Raw genomic sequence first — 18,158 nt, 5'->3', positions numbered from 1 at the left:
CGTCAATGGCGGCCCTAGTTTCTGTTTGGCAGAAGCTGGGAATGGGTGACAGGGGATGAGTCACTGGATGATTACCCGTTCTGTTAATTCCCTCTGAAGCACCTGGCATTGACCACTGTCGGAAGACAGGATACTGGGCTACATGGACCATTGGTCTGACCCAGTATGGCCATTCTTATGTTCTTATGCCCTACTAGAACAACATACTAACCCACAGAGACCTTCCTACCAAGACTACAAAAAGAAGGATTCTGGGTGGACTCCTCCTGAAGGTTGAAACAACAGACGGGACTTCTACATAGACTGCTTCCGCCTACGTGCACGGGCTGAAATTGTGGAAAAGCAACATCACTTGCCCCATAACCTCAGCCGTGCAGAACATAATGCCATCCACAGCCTCAGAAACAACTCTGACATCATAATTAAAAAGGTTGACAAAGGAGGTGCTGTCGTCATCACAAATAGATCCGAATATTAACAAGAGGCTGCTAGGCAGCTCTCCAACACCACTTTCTACAAGCCATTACCCTCCGATCCCACTGAGAGTTACCAAAAGAAACTACACCATTTGCTCAAGCAACTCCCTGAAAAAGCACAAGAACAAATCCGCACAGACACCCCTGGAACCCCGACCAGGGGTATTCTATCTGCTACCCAAGATCCATAAACCTGGAAATCCTGGACGCCCCATCATCTCAGGCATTGGCACCCTGACAGTAGGATTGTCTGGCTATGTAGACTCCCTCCTCAAGCCCTACGCTACCAGCACTCCCAGCTATCTTCGAGACACCACTGACTTCCTGAGGAAACTACAATCCATCGGTGATCTTCCTGAAAACACCATCCTGGCCACTATGAATGTAGAAGCCCTCTACACCAACATTTCACACAAAGATGGACTACAAGCCAGGAAAAGTATCCCCGATAATGTCATGGCAAACCTGGCAGCTGAACTTTGTGACTTTGTCCTCACCCATAACTATTTCACATTTGGGGACAATGTATACCTTCAAATCAGCGACACTGCTATGGGTATCCACATGGCCCCACAGTATGCCAACATTTTTATGCCTGATTTAGAACACTTCCTCAGCTCTTGTCCCCTAATGTCCCTACTCTACTTGCACTACACGGATGACATCTTCATCATCTGGACCAACGGAAAAAAAGCCCTTGAGGAATTCCATCATGATTTCAACAATTTCCATCCCACCATCAACCTCAGCCTGGACCAGTCCACAAAAGAGATCCACTTCCTGGACACTACGGTGCTAATAAGTGATGGTCACATAAACACCACCCTATACTGGAAACCTACTGACCGCTATTCCTACCTACATACCTCCAGCTTCCATCCAGACCACACCACATGATCCATTGTCTACAGCCAAGCTCTACGATACAACTGCATTTGCTCCAACCCCTCAGACAGAGACAAACATCTACAAGAGCTCTACCAAGCATTCTTACAACTACTACCCAGCTGCTGAAGTGAAGAAACAGATTGACAGGGCCAGAAGAGTACCCAGAAGTCACCTACTACATAACAGGCCCAACAAAGAAAATAACTGAACGCCACTAGCCATCCCCTTCGCCCCCCAACTAAAATCTCTCCAACGCATCATCAAGGATCTACAACCTATCCTGAAGGACGACCCATCACTCTCACAAATCTTGGGAGACAGGCCAGTCCTTGCTTACAGACAGCCCCCCAACCTGAAGCAAATACTCACCAGCAACCACACACCACACAACGGAACCACTAACTCAGGAACCTATCCTTCCAACAAAGCCCGTTGCCAACTCTGTCCACATATCTATTCAGGGGACACCATCATAGGGCCTAATCACATCAGCCACACTATCAGAGGCTCGTTCACATGCACATCTACCAATGTGATATATGCCATCATGTGCCAGCAATGCCCCTCAGCCATGTACATTGGTCAAACTGGACAGTCTCTACGTAAAAGAATAAATGGACGCAAATCAGACATCAAGAATTATAACATTCAAAAACCAGTTGGAGAACACTTCAATCTCTTTGGTCACTCAATTACAGACCTTAAAGTTGCAATTCTTCAACAAAAAAAACTTCAAAAACAGACTCCAACGAGAGACTGCTGAATTGGAATTAATTTGCAAACTGGATACAATTAACTTATGCTTGAATAGAGACTGGGAGTGGATGGGTCATTAAACAAAGTAAAACTATTTCCCCATGTTATTTCCCCCACCCCCCACTGTTTCTCAGACATTCGTGTCAACTGCTGGAAATGGCCCACCTTGATTATCACTACTAAAGGTTCCCCCCTCCCCTCACTCTCCTGCTGGTAATAGCTCACCTTAAGTGATCACTCTCCTTACAGTGTATATGGTAACACCCATTTTTTCATGTTCTCTATGTATATAAATCTCCCCACTGTATTTTCCACTGAATGCATCTGATGAAGTGAGCTGTAGCTCACGAAACCTTGTGCTCAGATAAATTTGTTAGTCTCTAAGGTGCCACAAGTCCTCCTGTTCTTTTTGCAAATACAGACTAACACGGCTGCTACTCTGAAACCTGTGTAAAAACAGTAACCGTGTAACCGATTAAAGTTCTATTGGTTACATGGTTCAATGTTTACCCAGGGAACTACAGTGCAGTGGGTGCTCCACCATCCCCACATTTTACGTGGGGCTCCACTGCTGCCCCCCCCACCCGGGGATCCCCACTGCTGCCCCCGCAGCCAGGACTCTGCTGCCGCTTGCACCAGCATCCCAGTGTGCCCAGGGTCCTGGCTGCCAGCCCCGCAGCCGGGGTTCCATTGCTGCAGCACCTGGGGCTCTGTTGCTGCCCGGCATCCCAGCGCTTGGGTCCGGCAGCCTAGAGGGACCCCAGTGCGCTGGGATGCCAGGCAGCGGCAGACCCTGGCACAGGGCGGCACTGTTATGTGTGTGTGTAAATCCCAACAAATTATTGTTGTCAATTTTAAAAACAAAATAGTTTAAACTAATTTTAAATGGAGATATTCCATTTCCTATATGTAATCATTAGAAAAATGGCTTGTTTCAAGCCGTCTTTGGACATGGCTAGCATATTATTTGGAGATGGAACCTGCAACCCAAATGTTGTTTGGTATTTTATGAATATTGCACAACCATATCCATCCTGGATCTATGTGAGGGAATGATGATCAATAATCTGACAATTCACTGATGAAAATCCCTTCATGTAATTCACTGCATAATGAGAAGTATTACTTACTCATAGAAAAATCTGTTTTCAAGCACCATTAAAGTAGCAATATTTTGCTTAGGCACTGAATTTCACATTAGCTTTGATCCAAACTTTAGATATTTGTAGTAAGGTAAATTCATAAATGTCTTAAAAGGAAAGCAGATGCATTTTTGGAGACTTGTCAAAATGCTTTTTCTGTTATACACACACACTTTGTTCTAGTCAAGCTGAGTAAGTTTCCTTCAAAAGATATTCAAGCAAAGAGCCAGCATTGGGACTTTTTCCTAATGGAATTCACTGTTTAAAAACATGGCTTTCAGCATCACATTCAAGGGGAAGTTAAAAATTCAACAGCTAATGGAAGCGGAATTCCCACCCCCAGCATTTATATTAGGAAGCAGTTCTTCCAGCCCCCTGGCCAGAGGCTGGCCCAGACCCCAGGAACCAGAGTCTCAGGAGCCAATGGGGCAGAGTAGCAGCATGGTTGAGAAATGGGGAGAAGAAAGAGCACAGTCCAGGCAGGGTGGCCCCGTCCCACCTCCCATTTTTGTCTGGCATTTGCAAACTGCTTCTATATGGACCCACCCTCCCAAAGAACAATTTGGATCAGGAGTCTACCCAGCAAGCAGTACCCTAAAAGGCACAAAGCGACATGGCTTTTCTTCCGCCCTCTGACATTAACCAACATTACTTGTGTGAGATGCTGTTGATTCGTGAAGGAAACGATTATTAGGAAGAAAGTCTAGAGAGGTCACTGGAGGAAAGACGGGGAGTTGCACTATGAAGGACAGACATGGGAGTGATCAGTTAGACAAGGAGGATGGGGGGGATGCATAGTAACTGGACTTGTTTTTTCACACACGTAAGATACCTCCCACAATTCTGGAAATTATATAAATAAGAGATATAAAAACTTTTAAAAGAATATTAAGTCAGCTGGAAAGAAAGAGAAAGCTGCATCTCAAGGAGCTGTGGTCATGGAGGAAAGTGCAATCCTGCTTCCTCTTCCCTGCTGCTATAAGGTGTTTCCCATGTAGTATGTGCTTCTGCAGCCGGAAGGATGGGTGCTCACCTCTTTAGAAAGCTCGTTTAGGATGGGTTTATTTGTTTGTTCATTTTAAACTCACTGTCAAAACTGCCTGAAGGAAGTCAAGCAAGAGAAGGGAAATGGTGATTTTCAAAAGTTTATAGCTCAGCAAAACATGAACGGAATTTCATAGAAGATGCATAAAGCACATTTACAGTGAACTTTCAAAGGCCTGCTGCAAACAAGGGAGGTGTTCGAGTGTCTCAAAAAAGTTGTCAATAAACTTATAACAAAATAATAACGTTGGGCAACTTAAATATAGCGGTCACTACCAACTCCCTCCTAGATTAACAGAGTATAATTTTTCTATCATCTGAAAAACTGGACTAGAAACAAGCATGACAATCTGATTCTGCAGTATGTTCGACATGCAAATCTCTAATGCATTCTATGGCACTGATCTGCATGAACAAACACAGGGCCGGGAACTCAGAATGTCTGAAATTCTAATCCCAGTGCTGACCTTAACTCACTGTGGACTTTGGGCAAGCTCCTACACCTTCCTGTCTGAGTTTCCCCGGTTGTAAAATGGGTATAACAATTCTTACCCACCTACCTCACAGGGGCTGTGGAGAGGATTAATTAAAGGTCTGTACATGCATTGAACATTGTTATGAGGTGGCATTCACCTCTCTTGAGTGCCGCCTTGGCAGAGTGCATGTGCCTGCACTTTTTCTCTGCTTTGTGGTGAGTCTTCAGTGACTCAGCCCTCCAGCCGAGTCTCTCCCAATCTGTATGTGAATTAAAAAGCAAACCCCTCTGGGGTACAAGTCCAACAGGGGCATCTCTCAGTGCCCTCTATAACATCTCTATCTGCAGCCCCCTTGGGCTCGCTCCTCAAATCAGTCCAGCAGGGCCTATAGCAGTACTCTGGTTCGAACTGTCTCTCAGCCCCTTTTGAACTCTCTCGAATTGTCCCTGCTCTGGTACAGAGCAGTGCCCCAGGTCTCCGTCCCTAGAGGCAATATCTTCGCCCTCTATTGATCTTTTTGGCCCCAGCTCTCCAGCTTGGCCACTACAGTTCAGTTCCCCTTCCAGGGGTGCCTCAAAGTCCAGGCCACTTCCCCAGTGGCTAATGTGGGGGGTGGGGAAATCCAGACCATCCACTGTTCCAGATCCCAGCCCCAAAACCCTATAGATAGCAGCTGCCCACCACTTACCTTTAAATAAACTGCGTTGCTGCTACAATTCTCCGGGCCACTTCCCTGCAGCCCCAAGCACATTCGTACTCTTACCTCAGGGCCTAGTCCTGGTTGTCTCTGCCAACACTGCTCTGTCCAAGGTCCTATACTTCCCTCAGCCAGCCACGCACACCATCTATGCTCCTCCAACTCCAGCAAGGAGCTGAACTCACTCTGGCGGCTGACTCTGCAGTTCATTTTATACTAGCCTGCTGGGCCCTGATTGGGTGGATCCCACAGAGCCACTGTACGCAGCTTGGAGGCTCTCTCCACTGCCCTTTTCAGGGGCAGGGTGTGGCAGGTCCACGAGGCCTCCAGCAGGGGGCTCAAGACCTAGTCCACCCTGTCACAAACACATAAAGGACTATGAAAATACTGGTATTATTATGGGAGTTCATTAAATGTAAGGACTGAAGACCTAGCTTCAGTACCAAACACAGAGAACTGCTTGAAAGATCATACTGTTATTTTACTGCGCTCCAAAAGTTTAAATGGTTTATTTCTCCCCTCTTCCCCCATGTTGATGAGCCAGATTCAGATGTAGGTTATACTCAAGTACCCATCTGTTGCCTGATAAAAAGTGGTGCAAAGTGTTAATTCAGATAGTGCCACAACAAAAATGCATAAGGCAGGCAATAAAACAGTGGAAATGTATCAGCACAAACAAGCCAGCAAGTCATGAAAGACCTAGTGTACAGATGTCATTTGCTAATAATCACAAGACAGGGGTCAAATATATACAAGATTAAACTAAACTATTTACAGCCATATATAATTTATTGAATCCATAGACACTTCACAAGTTTTGCATCAGCTCTCATTTACCAAGCAAAAAAAAAAAAAAATCACTAAATGAAACTAGAAACATCTCAGTGGAGTTAGAGTCCTGAAATCCGATTACAATTGACTACACTCTGTTGTCAGAGGTGAGTAATAGCCCAACAGTGGCATGAAGACAAAGGGAAAAGTTGTTAATAACAATGGCAGCAACCAAAGCTCCAACTCTGCCCGAACTAGCTTTTAAAAACTCCATCCAAATAAATCTTTTCCCTAGGATTTTGGAAAAATCATCACATACCGTGCAATACATTTATAATTTAAAAGGTCTCTTCTCAGGATAGATGCAATTCAGTGACAGCTGGAATGAAGCTGCCACATCAAGTTAGACAAAAAAAACCTTCTCCCAAGACAAAAGACCTTCTCTCCCAGGACTGAAGAAAAATTCATCATGGCAGCACGTACTTAAAATTTTAAAAAGCTCTTCATAGAGACAGCAAAATGCAACAGCAGTAACAGCAGCTATTAAGATGAATAGAGCCACTGCTATCAAAAGAACCTTAAAGCTCTTCTGAGAGCCACAGAAAAGGCCTAGAACCATTATTAATTATTAACCATTACAACCATTAAAAATTATTAATTTTTTTCCAGAGCTGGACAGGAGACTCAAAAATAATAATAAAAAAAATCTTGACAGGTGCCTGAGGCTACCAACAATCAGATCCTTTGAGTCAAATGTGCTTAGCTTTATAGATTCAGTGTTGTTGTAGCCGTGTTGGTCCCAGGATATTAGAGACAAGGTGAGTGAGGAAATAACTTTTATCAGAACAACTTCTGTTGGTGAGACAGACTAGCTTTTGAGCTTGCATAGAGCTCTTCTTCAGGTCACCTGAAGTATGCTTTTACCTACTCCAAGTGATCTGAGGCAGAGCTCTGTATAAGCTCAAAAGCTTGTCTGTCTCACCAACAGAAGTTGTTGGTTCAATAAAAGTTATTTCCTCACCAATCTTGTCTCTCTCAGTTTTACATAATTTGAATAAACCAAGACTGCATCAACACAAAAATTACAGATGCACGCTTTGCATTCCCCCCATCACCACCACCACACTCACATTATCTGTTGGGGACTGCCAAAGACATTCTCCTTGCCAATACAGTCTTGAAGACACATACAATTCTACAGTAGGTAAATGCATATGGTTTCCTAGACCCAACAGAAAAAGAGGTAAGATTGTAAGATTCAAAAACATTATTTATTCAGCAAACTGGTAAGGCACTGCAAAAATAAGCCCAGGGACTTTGGAGACAAATCCTCACACAGACTTAACCTTCAGACAAGAAAACACTTTCACAGCCATTCTCCATTTCCATTTCTGCATTTCCAATATGAGCTACAAATCCAATGAACCAAACACCCATCCATCATACATGCTTCTCAAAGCCAGAAGTGCTATCAATCTGCTACAAGACACATCCAGTAATTTCTTGCCCCATATACCTCAAACACAGACCAGAGCATTGATTAATGCCCAGCATGACTTCTCTTCTCACTGTATAAAGAGTTCCTCATCCGTCATGCCATTATGAATCAGAGTGCCCAATCTATCTCTCCTTTCCTCCCAACACAAATTGCAGATTCCACCATTCCTTCCCCAGTCGCTCTTTCAACATGAATTGGAGACTCCTCTCATCAAAGACAACTACAAATACAATCCATGCTAAACAAAGTTTATAAATTCAGAAGAGACAGAGGTCTATTTTGGATAAAATAACTGGAATAACCCAGGCCATACAATTTTACTCAATGATCCCTGCATCTAGCCCAACATCTTATGGTTAAACTAGACATCAGCGCATACCTTTAAATCAAGACTGGATGCCATGTGATAGTGAATTCCTAATATGTTGCAACAGTTAATTACCCTCACTGTTAAAAATTTGAGGACTTCACATTCCAAACCACAGTTCTCAGAATACCCCATTCATTAAACCAAACCAAGCCAGTCTTTGAACTTGGAAGGGAAGGGAAAAGAGAAGAGACTGTATTGTGCTTTCATTTGTAATCAATTTTCTTTATTCTAAAGCTGAGAGAATGATAAGCGCAGTCTCATTAGGTCCTAATTGTGACTCCATAAATCACAATAACCTCTCACTATACTTATTTAAATATTCCCTTTGTAGAACTAGCAGCTCAAAACATCACAGGACCGTGTCAGTGCACCAAACTAAGAAGTGAAAACAAAGCCCCATATTCTATGTGACATATTAGAACTAAAAGAATGGCAACATTCCCCCAAGCTCTCCCCTCACTGACCTCCACTCCACTCAGTAGGACATTCCTTGTAATATAAAAATAGTAATGTTTTATTTAAACAAATTTAAACATTTTCAGTGGGCTAGATTTTTACATTAACTCCCACCTGCACTGTACAAGTTTCCTCATCATCATCAAATGCCGAAGTGGGGTAGGGCTGAGGTATGAGCAGATTCCATCCATGTCTGTTTGAGCTGTCATTTAAACCTGTGAGGGTTTTGGCTGGATGGCTTTATATATCATGTTTTACCATTGTCTCCCTGTATGTCCATGGTCTCTCTCTCTCTCTCTCTCTCGCTCTCTCAATGCACTCTGCCATACAGAACAACTTTAGGCCGCGAGTATGGAGTTGATGAACTGCATCTCCAGTACTTAATTTGTGCCAGGGCTTGCTGGGGCTCACTGGCAGTTCACAGCCCCAACACCGCTAGGCTTGCTGCATCAATTATGAATGTAAAAAAATTGCTTGGGCCCCGGCAGCTCTTTCGTTACAAATTAAGCACTGTGTGTGTCTCCGAGATTTGACAAAAAAACCCAAATATCTGATCACCAGTGGAACATCCAGATCTAAAGCCAAGGGTTGCAAAGGGTGAATGGATTTTCTGCTAGCTTATCTTGCTGGCAGGCCAAGCCTGGCAGGGTACCCACTCTTATACCACCCTCATAACTGTAGTGTCTGAGCACCTCCCAAAAGTGCATTGCGGAAGGTGACCAGCACTTGTCATTTCTTGATAAAATTCTGTGGGGGTTTTATTGATTTCTTTTATGTCAGCTGCACTATGTGCTTTTATTATTGACAGCAAGATCAAAGCAGTGCCTTGCACTCGGAATAGAAAGTGGTGAGGTTTGCTCCTGTGGAAGTTGGCTCCACAGCTTTGCCCTGGCCCCTCAGAAAAGCTCTGTCTTCTGCAAAGACTAGCTTCACCCTTGCAGCAATTATCACTGAGGAATGGAGGTATCAACCAATCGCTATCCTGAAGCTTCAGGCGATCTTTGAGAAAGGGGACAATTAGGGTTACTGACATCTAGGAAGGCACAGGTGGAGGCTTTGGTTTTGCTGTCCAAGAAGCATTTGAGGCTTTTTGAACTTCCTCTGTCCCTTCCCATTATGGGACGCTGATGAGGTAACTTTAAAATTTGAGGGAAGGTTTTGAATTCCTCATCTTGAACCCCAACCCATTTTGGCAACAAGATGCATAACTGTACTCAGCTCCTAATCCTGACATCACATCAAACAAGTTTAACGTATCTAATAATATTATCAGCAGTGAAACTTTAAAGTTTACACTTTTCACTCAGCTATTGTTTCAAATTGTCTGCAGATTCAACTGAACAACATTGCATCATTTATATTTATTTACTTTGCAATTATTGCATCTTGAGTCTTAAAATTGTTTTAAAATGAAAGCATAGACTCTTAAGCACAACTCTGTGGCACTTTAAAAGTGAACTTTAATTATGTAACAATTTTACAGGACAACATGATTATATTATACATATGCTAATGAATGAACCAGTCTGATTTCTCTCTCTCTCTCATACACACACACACACACACACACACACACACACACACACACAAAATGAAAAGGAGAAAGCAAACAAACAGCAAGTAAAACAGTGGCATGTAAATTAGACAGTTGAAGTTCTTACCATTTCAATAAGCTAAAGCATTCACATAGGTCCACAATCAGGCAATTTTTAATCTAGCTGTCTCCCTTTAAATTCTCTCACTTTCTGGACAATAAGAGTAACTCCAAGAAAAGACTTTGCTTACAAATCTTGAGCTCTCTGGTGTCAGAACTCAAGAATTTTCCGACACCCAGAATGAATACAAAAATCAAGAGGAACAGATTTGCCCACTCACAGGGTCAAAGTAACATCTGTTTCATTCTCCTCATCCACTGAATTAAAAAAAATCTTTCCAATACTTATTTTTAAACTCTACTGAACATACGTTCTTCCAACTGTTCAAGATTTAATATGATACTGTTATTGTGAATTTAGGACCATATCTGAATGCCGATAGCTTTGATGGAAGCAATCCTCCAGCACTAGGTATCTTTCTTTTTATGCCAGAATGTTATTTATCCCCACAGAACAGATGGTATTTATGTAAATTATGAGGAAACAACTTTTATCAACTGTATGCTTCCTATTAAAATCAGCCATAATTGCTAATCCTCTAGCTACTGAACATTTCTAACAACAAAAGGCACCTGATGACACTCTGCTGCTTTTGTTTACTTTACTTACTAATATCAGTCAAACGAAAGACTTTGACCAACTGACTGGGATAAGAAACACTTTTTATATAATAAATATTTTATTTATCTCAAAGTTTTCCATGCATAAATAGTTATGACAAGATTGCTTTGTAAGCAAGTAACTGCATGATATTCAGAGCTTCTATTACTCAACTGTCAAATACACCAGTTGATTTATTTTCCATTTTTAGAAATTCCACAGCAGCTAACATATGTAGTATGAAAAAAAAAAAAAAAAAAAAAAAACAGAACACATAATGTAATTTTTACACAAAGAATGAAACAGCCAAGAACATCCAAGTAATGTCTGAATCAGTCACACACGTACTATAAGCTAGTGTATTATCCAATTTTCTTCACAGTACAGTAAAATTCATTCTGAAGGTTTAATCAAGTCTCGATCACAAATCTGGCAGCAGGAAAGATGGCTTGTTTTAAAGATCTGGAAGCAAGCACAGTAAATGTCAAGCACTAATAGGTTTGGCCTGAATGAGGCTCAGTGCAGCCAGGTGCTATATAAGTTTCTCCGTGCAACTCTGCCAAAGCTTTTTAACTCTGACCTATAACACCCTGGAACTCTGGAGGAGACTGTCTCTTTTACTGAATTTGAATTATGCCAAGTTATGTGATGTGCATAAATGTGGGAGAAGATGACCAAATTCTTTCACTTCTGACCAAAGCCAGGGTTAACCCACTAAGTCAGTTAACTCCAAGATGCAAGTGTCCTACTTGAAAGGACCGTAAAGCAGAAGGACTGATGCTCTCCTTGCTAAGGAAAAAGGCGTTTGAGTTGTAAGCATGGCCATCTAACTGGGCATGCATAATCAGAGCAGAAGTTCCCAACACCTCAACACAGTGATGTTGCCTTTAACATTTTTCAGCTTGGCTGGTGCAAATGAGGACTTGCCTAGCTTCATCTCTGAAAATGACAGCACCAATTTTCCATCTCAAACAGCAACAATATCAGTTCTCATAGGAGAAATTCCACCTTCCAAGACCAAAGTTTAGACTCTGCCATTGAAGAAAAACTGAAAAGAGAGTTAGGTTTTTAAAAATGGATTAATACATGAAAGAAATATTTGTTTAGAGACACAGGTGTTTTAAATAAATTAAAAATAACTGAAAAAAAAATCAATAAAAAAAGGAATGGAAGCCATCTCCTACCCCATCTAAATTCAAATGAAGAGCAGCCCATTAGCCAGTCTTTCAAGTCCACTACCTGTGCCTGACACATTACAAAAAAAATCAACATAGAAAAGCTTTGAATATCAAAGCCTGACATGTCGTTGCAAAATTCAAATGCAAAGAAAAACTATGCATGAAAATAAAAATATTGTGATTCAAAACTGTACATTCTGCATGAATCTGATGTTACTCAAACAATGATCTCCCCATTCTAAGGTTGTGTGCTTTATTTGATAATTGAGAGCCACATAAGGAATTTAAGAAAATTCCTCTTAACGTTTTTGGCATTTGGGATAATATTGTTCCACTTTGTGGAAAAGCAGGTTTGTCACATCAGCAAGTGTCCCTACATCTCCTCCCATGAACAAAATTCTCTCAAAAGAACAGAGACTGGCATCCTGGATCAGCCAAAAAGAAGACGACTTTGGATAACTGTTAAAGGGGTTAACATTTTCACTGCCTTGACTTCTGTGGATTATTCCTGATTTACACCAGTGTAAGCAAGAGAATAAGTCTCACTATTCCTCAACATAGAATCATAGAACTGGAAGGGACTTTGAGAGGTCATCTAGTCTAGTCCCCTGCACTCAATGCAGGACTAAGTATTATCTAAACCACCCCTGACAGGTGTTTGTCCAACCTGCTCTTAAAAATCCCCAATGATGCAGATTCCACGACCTCCCTAGGCAATTTATTCTAGTGCTTAACCACTCTGACAGTTAGGAAGTTTTTCCTAATGTCCAACCTAAACCGCCTTTGTTGCAATTTAGGCCAATTGCTTCTTGTCCTATTCTCAGAGTTTAAGAAGAACAATTTTTCTCCCTCCTCCTTATAACAACATTTTATATACTTGAAAACTGTTATGTCCCCTCTCAGTCTTCTTTTCTTCAGACTAAACAAACCCAATTTTTTCAATCTTCCCTCATAGGTCATGTTTCCAAGACCTTTAAATCATTTTTGTTGCTCTTCTTCTGACTTTCTCCAATTTGTCCACAGCTTTCCTGAAATGTGGCGCCCACAACTGGACACAGTACTCCAGTTGAGGCCTAATCAGCGCGGAGTAGACCGGAAGAATTACTTCCCGTGTCTTGCTTACAATACTCCTGCTAATACTTCCCAGAATTATGTTTGCCTTTTCTGCAACAGTGTTACACTGTTGACTTACATTTAGCTTGTGATCCACTATGGCTCTCAGATCCCATTCCACAGTACTCCTTCTAGGCCATTTCCCATTTTGTATTTATGCAACCGATTGTTCCTTCCTAAGTGGAGTACTTTGCATTTGTCCTTATTGAATTTCATCCTGTTTTCTTCAAACCATTTCTCCAGATCATTTTGAATTTTAATACTATCTTCCAAAGCTCTTGCAACCCCTCCCATCTTGGTCCGCAAACTTTATAAATGTACTCTATGCCATTATCTAAATCATTGATAAAGATATTGAACAAAACCGGACCAGAACCGATGCCTGCAGGAACCCACTCTTCCAGCATGACTGTGAACCACTGATAACTACACTCTGGGAACGATCTTCCATCCAGTTATGCACCAACTTTATAGTAGCTCCATCTAGGTTGTATTTCCCTAGTTTGTTTATGAGAAGGTCATGCGAGACAGTATCAAAAGTCTTACTGAACATCTATAATGTAAGTTTCTCTTGAGCACATCTATGTAGCCGAACACATATTTCATTCCTGTGGTAAGGACCAACAAAAAAGTTACAGTACTGTAAATAACTAACCTGGGTATTAAGGGATATTTGATGCAATAATGGAGGATTTCAGCAGTCAAGTTAAGTAGTTACGCATTTCACAATTACTATGCAACTTTAAAGCATTCTGAAGTAAAATAAACATTTCTCATACAAGTCTACGGGCGTGGAGCCCGCCAGTAATCTCTGCTCTCTGACAGCGTGTTTAACCAATACTGGTTTGAAAGTATTAAGTAATGCCAAAGCCTTTGTACATTCCTTGTAAATAAACAAGATTGCATCATAGAAAACACCAGACTCCATCAATTTCAAATTCCAGTTGGAACAACTGGCAGGGCCCTAAACTTTGACTAGCCACTCAGGTCAAAAAAAGGCAATAATATTTTAAAAGCCAAATTCTAACATAATGTGAAAAATGCTCTCATCACAACATTCAAAAGTATCACTGAATACTTAATTTCTTAATAAACTACTAACCATCCCATAGGAAGACTATATTATCAGCTGGAAGTACAGAAGAATGGAGAGAAAGTAGATTCAATTTATATGCATGGGAAAGCAGGGAATTATAGCTTTGTTTGGTAAATTCCATTTTAAAAAATAGTTTACGTGACAGCTAAGAGCCTAATCCTAATAAGACAACTCTTGATGACTTTAATGGGAGTCAGATCATGCCCTAATAAAGCAGAATTACAAATTTAGATCCTGATCCTGCAAATATATATGCAAACTGTTCCACTGAGTTCACAAGTTTGCAGGATGGAAGCCACAATGACCATAAAGTTCCCCTAACTTTCCCATACATTCCACAGAGAACTGCATTCTTGCAGTTGTGTTCTGCATCATGAGCCTGAACTATCAGTAAAATGACACAGTCCACCCAGAGACCATTCATAGTCAGAGACAGCAAATAAGCAACAGGTATTCCTAAGAACCATTGCGTGAATGCATGTAACTATATGCAGTACTCTTAGGTATTTATCACTACAATGATTATTCATGTTTTATTTAGTCTGATCAAAAGCTTACCTGTGCCTAAGATGATAAACTACTGTAGTTATTCCATGGGCATAATGGCTGCTGAAGTTGAAACTATGACTCTCTTGGAAGCTTTGGTTTGTTCCAACACTAGACCAGAAAAAATTAATACAGTTTATATTTTAGAGGGGAAAAAAGGTACTTTAAGTTTGTTCTGAAATTTACCACAAGCATCTGAGTTCATTTTTACCTTACAAGGTAACTTTTCAGTTCTCCACGATAATTGATGACTAGCAGTTCAGCTGACCATTGGGCACTTGCTTTATATTCTAGAAAGATCAATCCAGCAATTGCGTAGCTCAAATCTCCTGGAAAACTGGTTGCCTTTTACCAAAAAACCACAAAAAAAAGACAGACATTTATAGGTAAAACACAAGAAAGCAGCTAAGTTGAACTAACAGAAATAATTCATATATTGCATTAGTTCCAAAGGAAAATGAGCTTGCCCTTCACAATACTAAGGAAAAAGCAGTCATGTTAACACAGAACATAAGGTGCTTAGACAATATATTGAGGGAAAGTGATTAAAAGATACCCAAAAATGTTAGCTCATAATAACTTGTCCTTCAGGCTGTGAAAGCTTTATTGATTTTAATTCTGAAATTGTTATTAGCTTGCTGTAAACAGCATTACATTTCCTCAAATAAAAGACCATTTTGTTGAGATCCCTGTAGCAGCAATGCCAACTTTGTATCATAATCAAATCAGAACATAAGCTGCACAGTGGCAGACCTGATCAGTACTTTCATGAGAGGAAAAAAAAAGGAAGTTCAGATGCTATTGCGGGTAGTGGTGCTGGCAGTGTTCCCTTAAAGCAGTGATACTCAGACCTCAGTGGTTCAGGAGCCAAATTAGTACATTACCCAAAAGAGCCACAGTAGTGGGAATTCATTGCTTCATTTACTTTTTTTTTTTTTTTAAACTCTCACACACACACACACACACACACACACAGAGCAAAATGACTGACCAAGCATTATTATTTTATCAGCTACAATTGTTTAACAACATAGTAAAAGCATCCTGATTAGTTAATAACTTAGATTGTTTAATAATTAAATCACACTGTGTTTTAATATCATGTGCTGCAAAGAGCCAAAGGAGAGACATTAGAGAGCACGTGCAGCTCACGAGTCTCAGTCTGAGTATCATTGCCTCAGAGTCTGATGCCCCAATAAGGTATTAGAGGCCACTGAAAACTGTTGGATCAGCCATGTTTTTGGAGGCTAGTCAAGATAAAGTTCCAGTCAGCTGTGTTCTTTGAAGATCCATTGGCACTTTCCGCGAGAATTGTGAGCAGGAATACTGTACTTTGTTCATTTAACACTTGTAGCTCAGTTGTATTTAGTCATGATAAATATTTCATACTATACTACTAAACACTAATAGCACGTTTGTACTGTAAATCCTTGCATTAGAATATACTGATATTAAACCTTTACAGAGGAGAGAGTAGAAGCAGCCATTTGAGTGCATACAAGTTACACTGTATGAAACTTTATTTAACAAACAGAATAAATACCGGAGAAATTACAAAGAGCTCACTGCCCATCAGGTCAAATACTCTCACAGTTCCACTGCTTTCAGCATAGGCAAGCAGTGTGCAGTCATGACTCCATGCCACTCGTCTCCACTGTGTGTTAGGATCCTTCGGCACTACGGAGAAGGAAGGCAAGATGTATTCATAAAAATAATATGGCTATGGTTTCAATGGTTACATTATAAACTGTACTCAACTGTTTTCATCTATCAACTTTCTGAGTCTTAATTAGAACAATACAGAGTTTTGTTGGATCATGCAAATGAATCTTATTGTAACTCATCCACAGTAGTGGAAAACCTTGAGACTAGGAGTCTGAATTTCCTAACTTTTGTACTATAAAAATGTCATTCTTTACACAGCATTAATGTAATGTTTGCATATGTGGGAATCTTTTTAACAGCTTAAAAATAGAGTGGTGTGAAAAAATGGAAGAAATATAAGAGAAACTCTGCCTCAACTTCCCTTATTACACAGACACACGATAATTTTGTACATAGGTGTTACATAAAGTGTATTCTCTAAAGACCATAAAGAGTTCAATCATTGCACTATGCACCTATTATTGTCCAGCAACAATAACTGATCATCTTACCACCTGAAAATAAGCATCCACTGGGATCAATTAGCAAAGAGAAGATGACAGCCTATTCCAGGCAGCCTATCCCATTATCTAACAGATTGAAAATTAAGACTAGCAGAAGGAAAGAGAGACTGACTTGCTTGGTACATACAGTACAAGCCAAATATAGGCCCTTTCATTTCCAGCACTATAGTATTACCCTATATTATTATTATTGTAACAAGTTTTTTGGAAGCTTACTGTAATTCTATTTTATGACCACTATTGCATTTGTCCTACCATCATATTACCAATTGATATGATTGTTTTAAAGGAAGAACTCCCTTCCTCAGACGTAAAAGATGTCACATTTGAAGGAGTCATTTAAACACAATGGATAACCTTTCCAAAGGCACCTTAATCTCAGTTTCAAAATGATTTAGGAGCCTAAGTCTCACTGAAAGTCAATGAGATTTATGGACCATAAGTCACTTAAATGCTTTTGAAATTTTTCCCCAAGCATAACAGGAGGCAGTCAGATTAATAGGCTAGAGAAGGCAGAGGATTCTGTATTAGAGTATGGTACCTTTAAAAAAATAAAAATGAAGTACTCCCTTCAGCTCCTATTACAAACATTTATTTGATCATTAACTGAGCTTTGGTGGAGGACAGCTGAACCACTGTGCAGTCACACCATAACCAACATGCTTTTGTACACATCAATGCTTGTAGCCTGTCTAATTTTTTGATATTCAATACTCTACTACTGCCTCAACATGCCCTCTTAACTCTACCCTCTCCACATCAGAGATTCAAGCTGAGTTCTAGTCAAGGTGAAGGAAGGGAAAAGTGGAGAAAACACAGCCAGTCAAACTGTATCAATGTTATTAAAAGGTATTTCCTTAAAAGAGCATATGAATAATCTTTTAAACCCAATAAGCAATAATACTGCTTAAGAAACCTCCTTGACAAAAAAAGTTTTGTATACCTTGACATTTTCCGACAATGGATCCAAAGTCATCTTTTGCAGACCTGTAAATCATGAACGATGTAATTAACTTAATTTGATGAAGAAAACTGACAAATACTGCAGCATTTATAAAATAATTAGAAAATACTGAAAGTGCATAATTTGAAAATTTGCACATAGTTAATTTGCTTCCTATTAAGACAGACATTTGATTCCATCCTCAGACAGCCAAGGTGGCTTAAAACATAGTTTAGGATCTCTCGCTTTCCAATCCATGGACAAAGATGCTCAAAAGAGTCAGAA

The 18,158-nt window shown here is 40.4% G+C and overlaps 1 protein-coding gene across 4 annotated transcripts in view; it reads right to left on the bottom strand.

Annotated features, from left to right (window-relative positions):
- Positions 1-18,158, bottom strand: part of NBAS (NBAS subunit of NRZ tethering complex) — a 394,692-nt gene that overhangs the window by 358,738 nt on the left and 17,796 nt on the right. For all 4 annotated transcript variants that reach the window (XM_038394647.2, XM_043510232.1, XM_043510234.1 and 1 more), the window contains 4 exons: positions 17,874-17,917; positions 16,306-16,439; positions 14,974-15,107; positions 14,775-14,873 (listed from right to left, as the gene is read on the bottom strand). In XM_038394647.2, coding sequence (XP_038250575.1) covers positions 14,775-14,873; positions 14,974-15,107; positions 16,306-16,439; positions 17,874-17,917 — 411 coding nt within the window. The remainder of the gene's footprint in view (positions 1-14,774; positions 14,874-14,973; positions 15,108-16,305; positions 16,440-17,873; positions 17,918-18,158) is intronic.

This window comes from Dermochelys coriacea, chromosome 3 (assembly GCF_009764565.3).
Source record: "Dermochelys coriacea isolate rDerCor1 chromosome 3, rDerCor1.pri.v4, whole genome shotgun sequence".
Taxonomy (NCBI): Eukaryota; Metazoa; Chordata; order Testudines; family Dermochelyidae; genus Dermochelys; species Dermochelys coriacea.
This window is presented reverse-complemented; position numbering and strand designations above follow the sequence as displayed.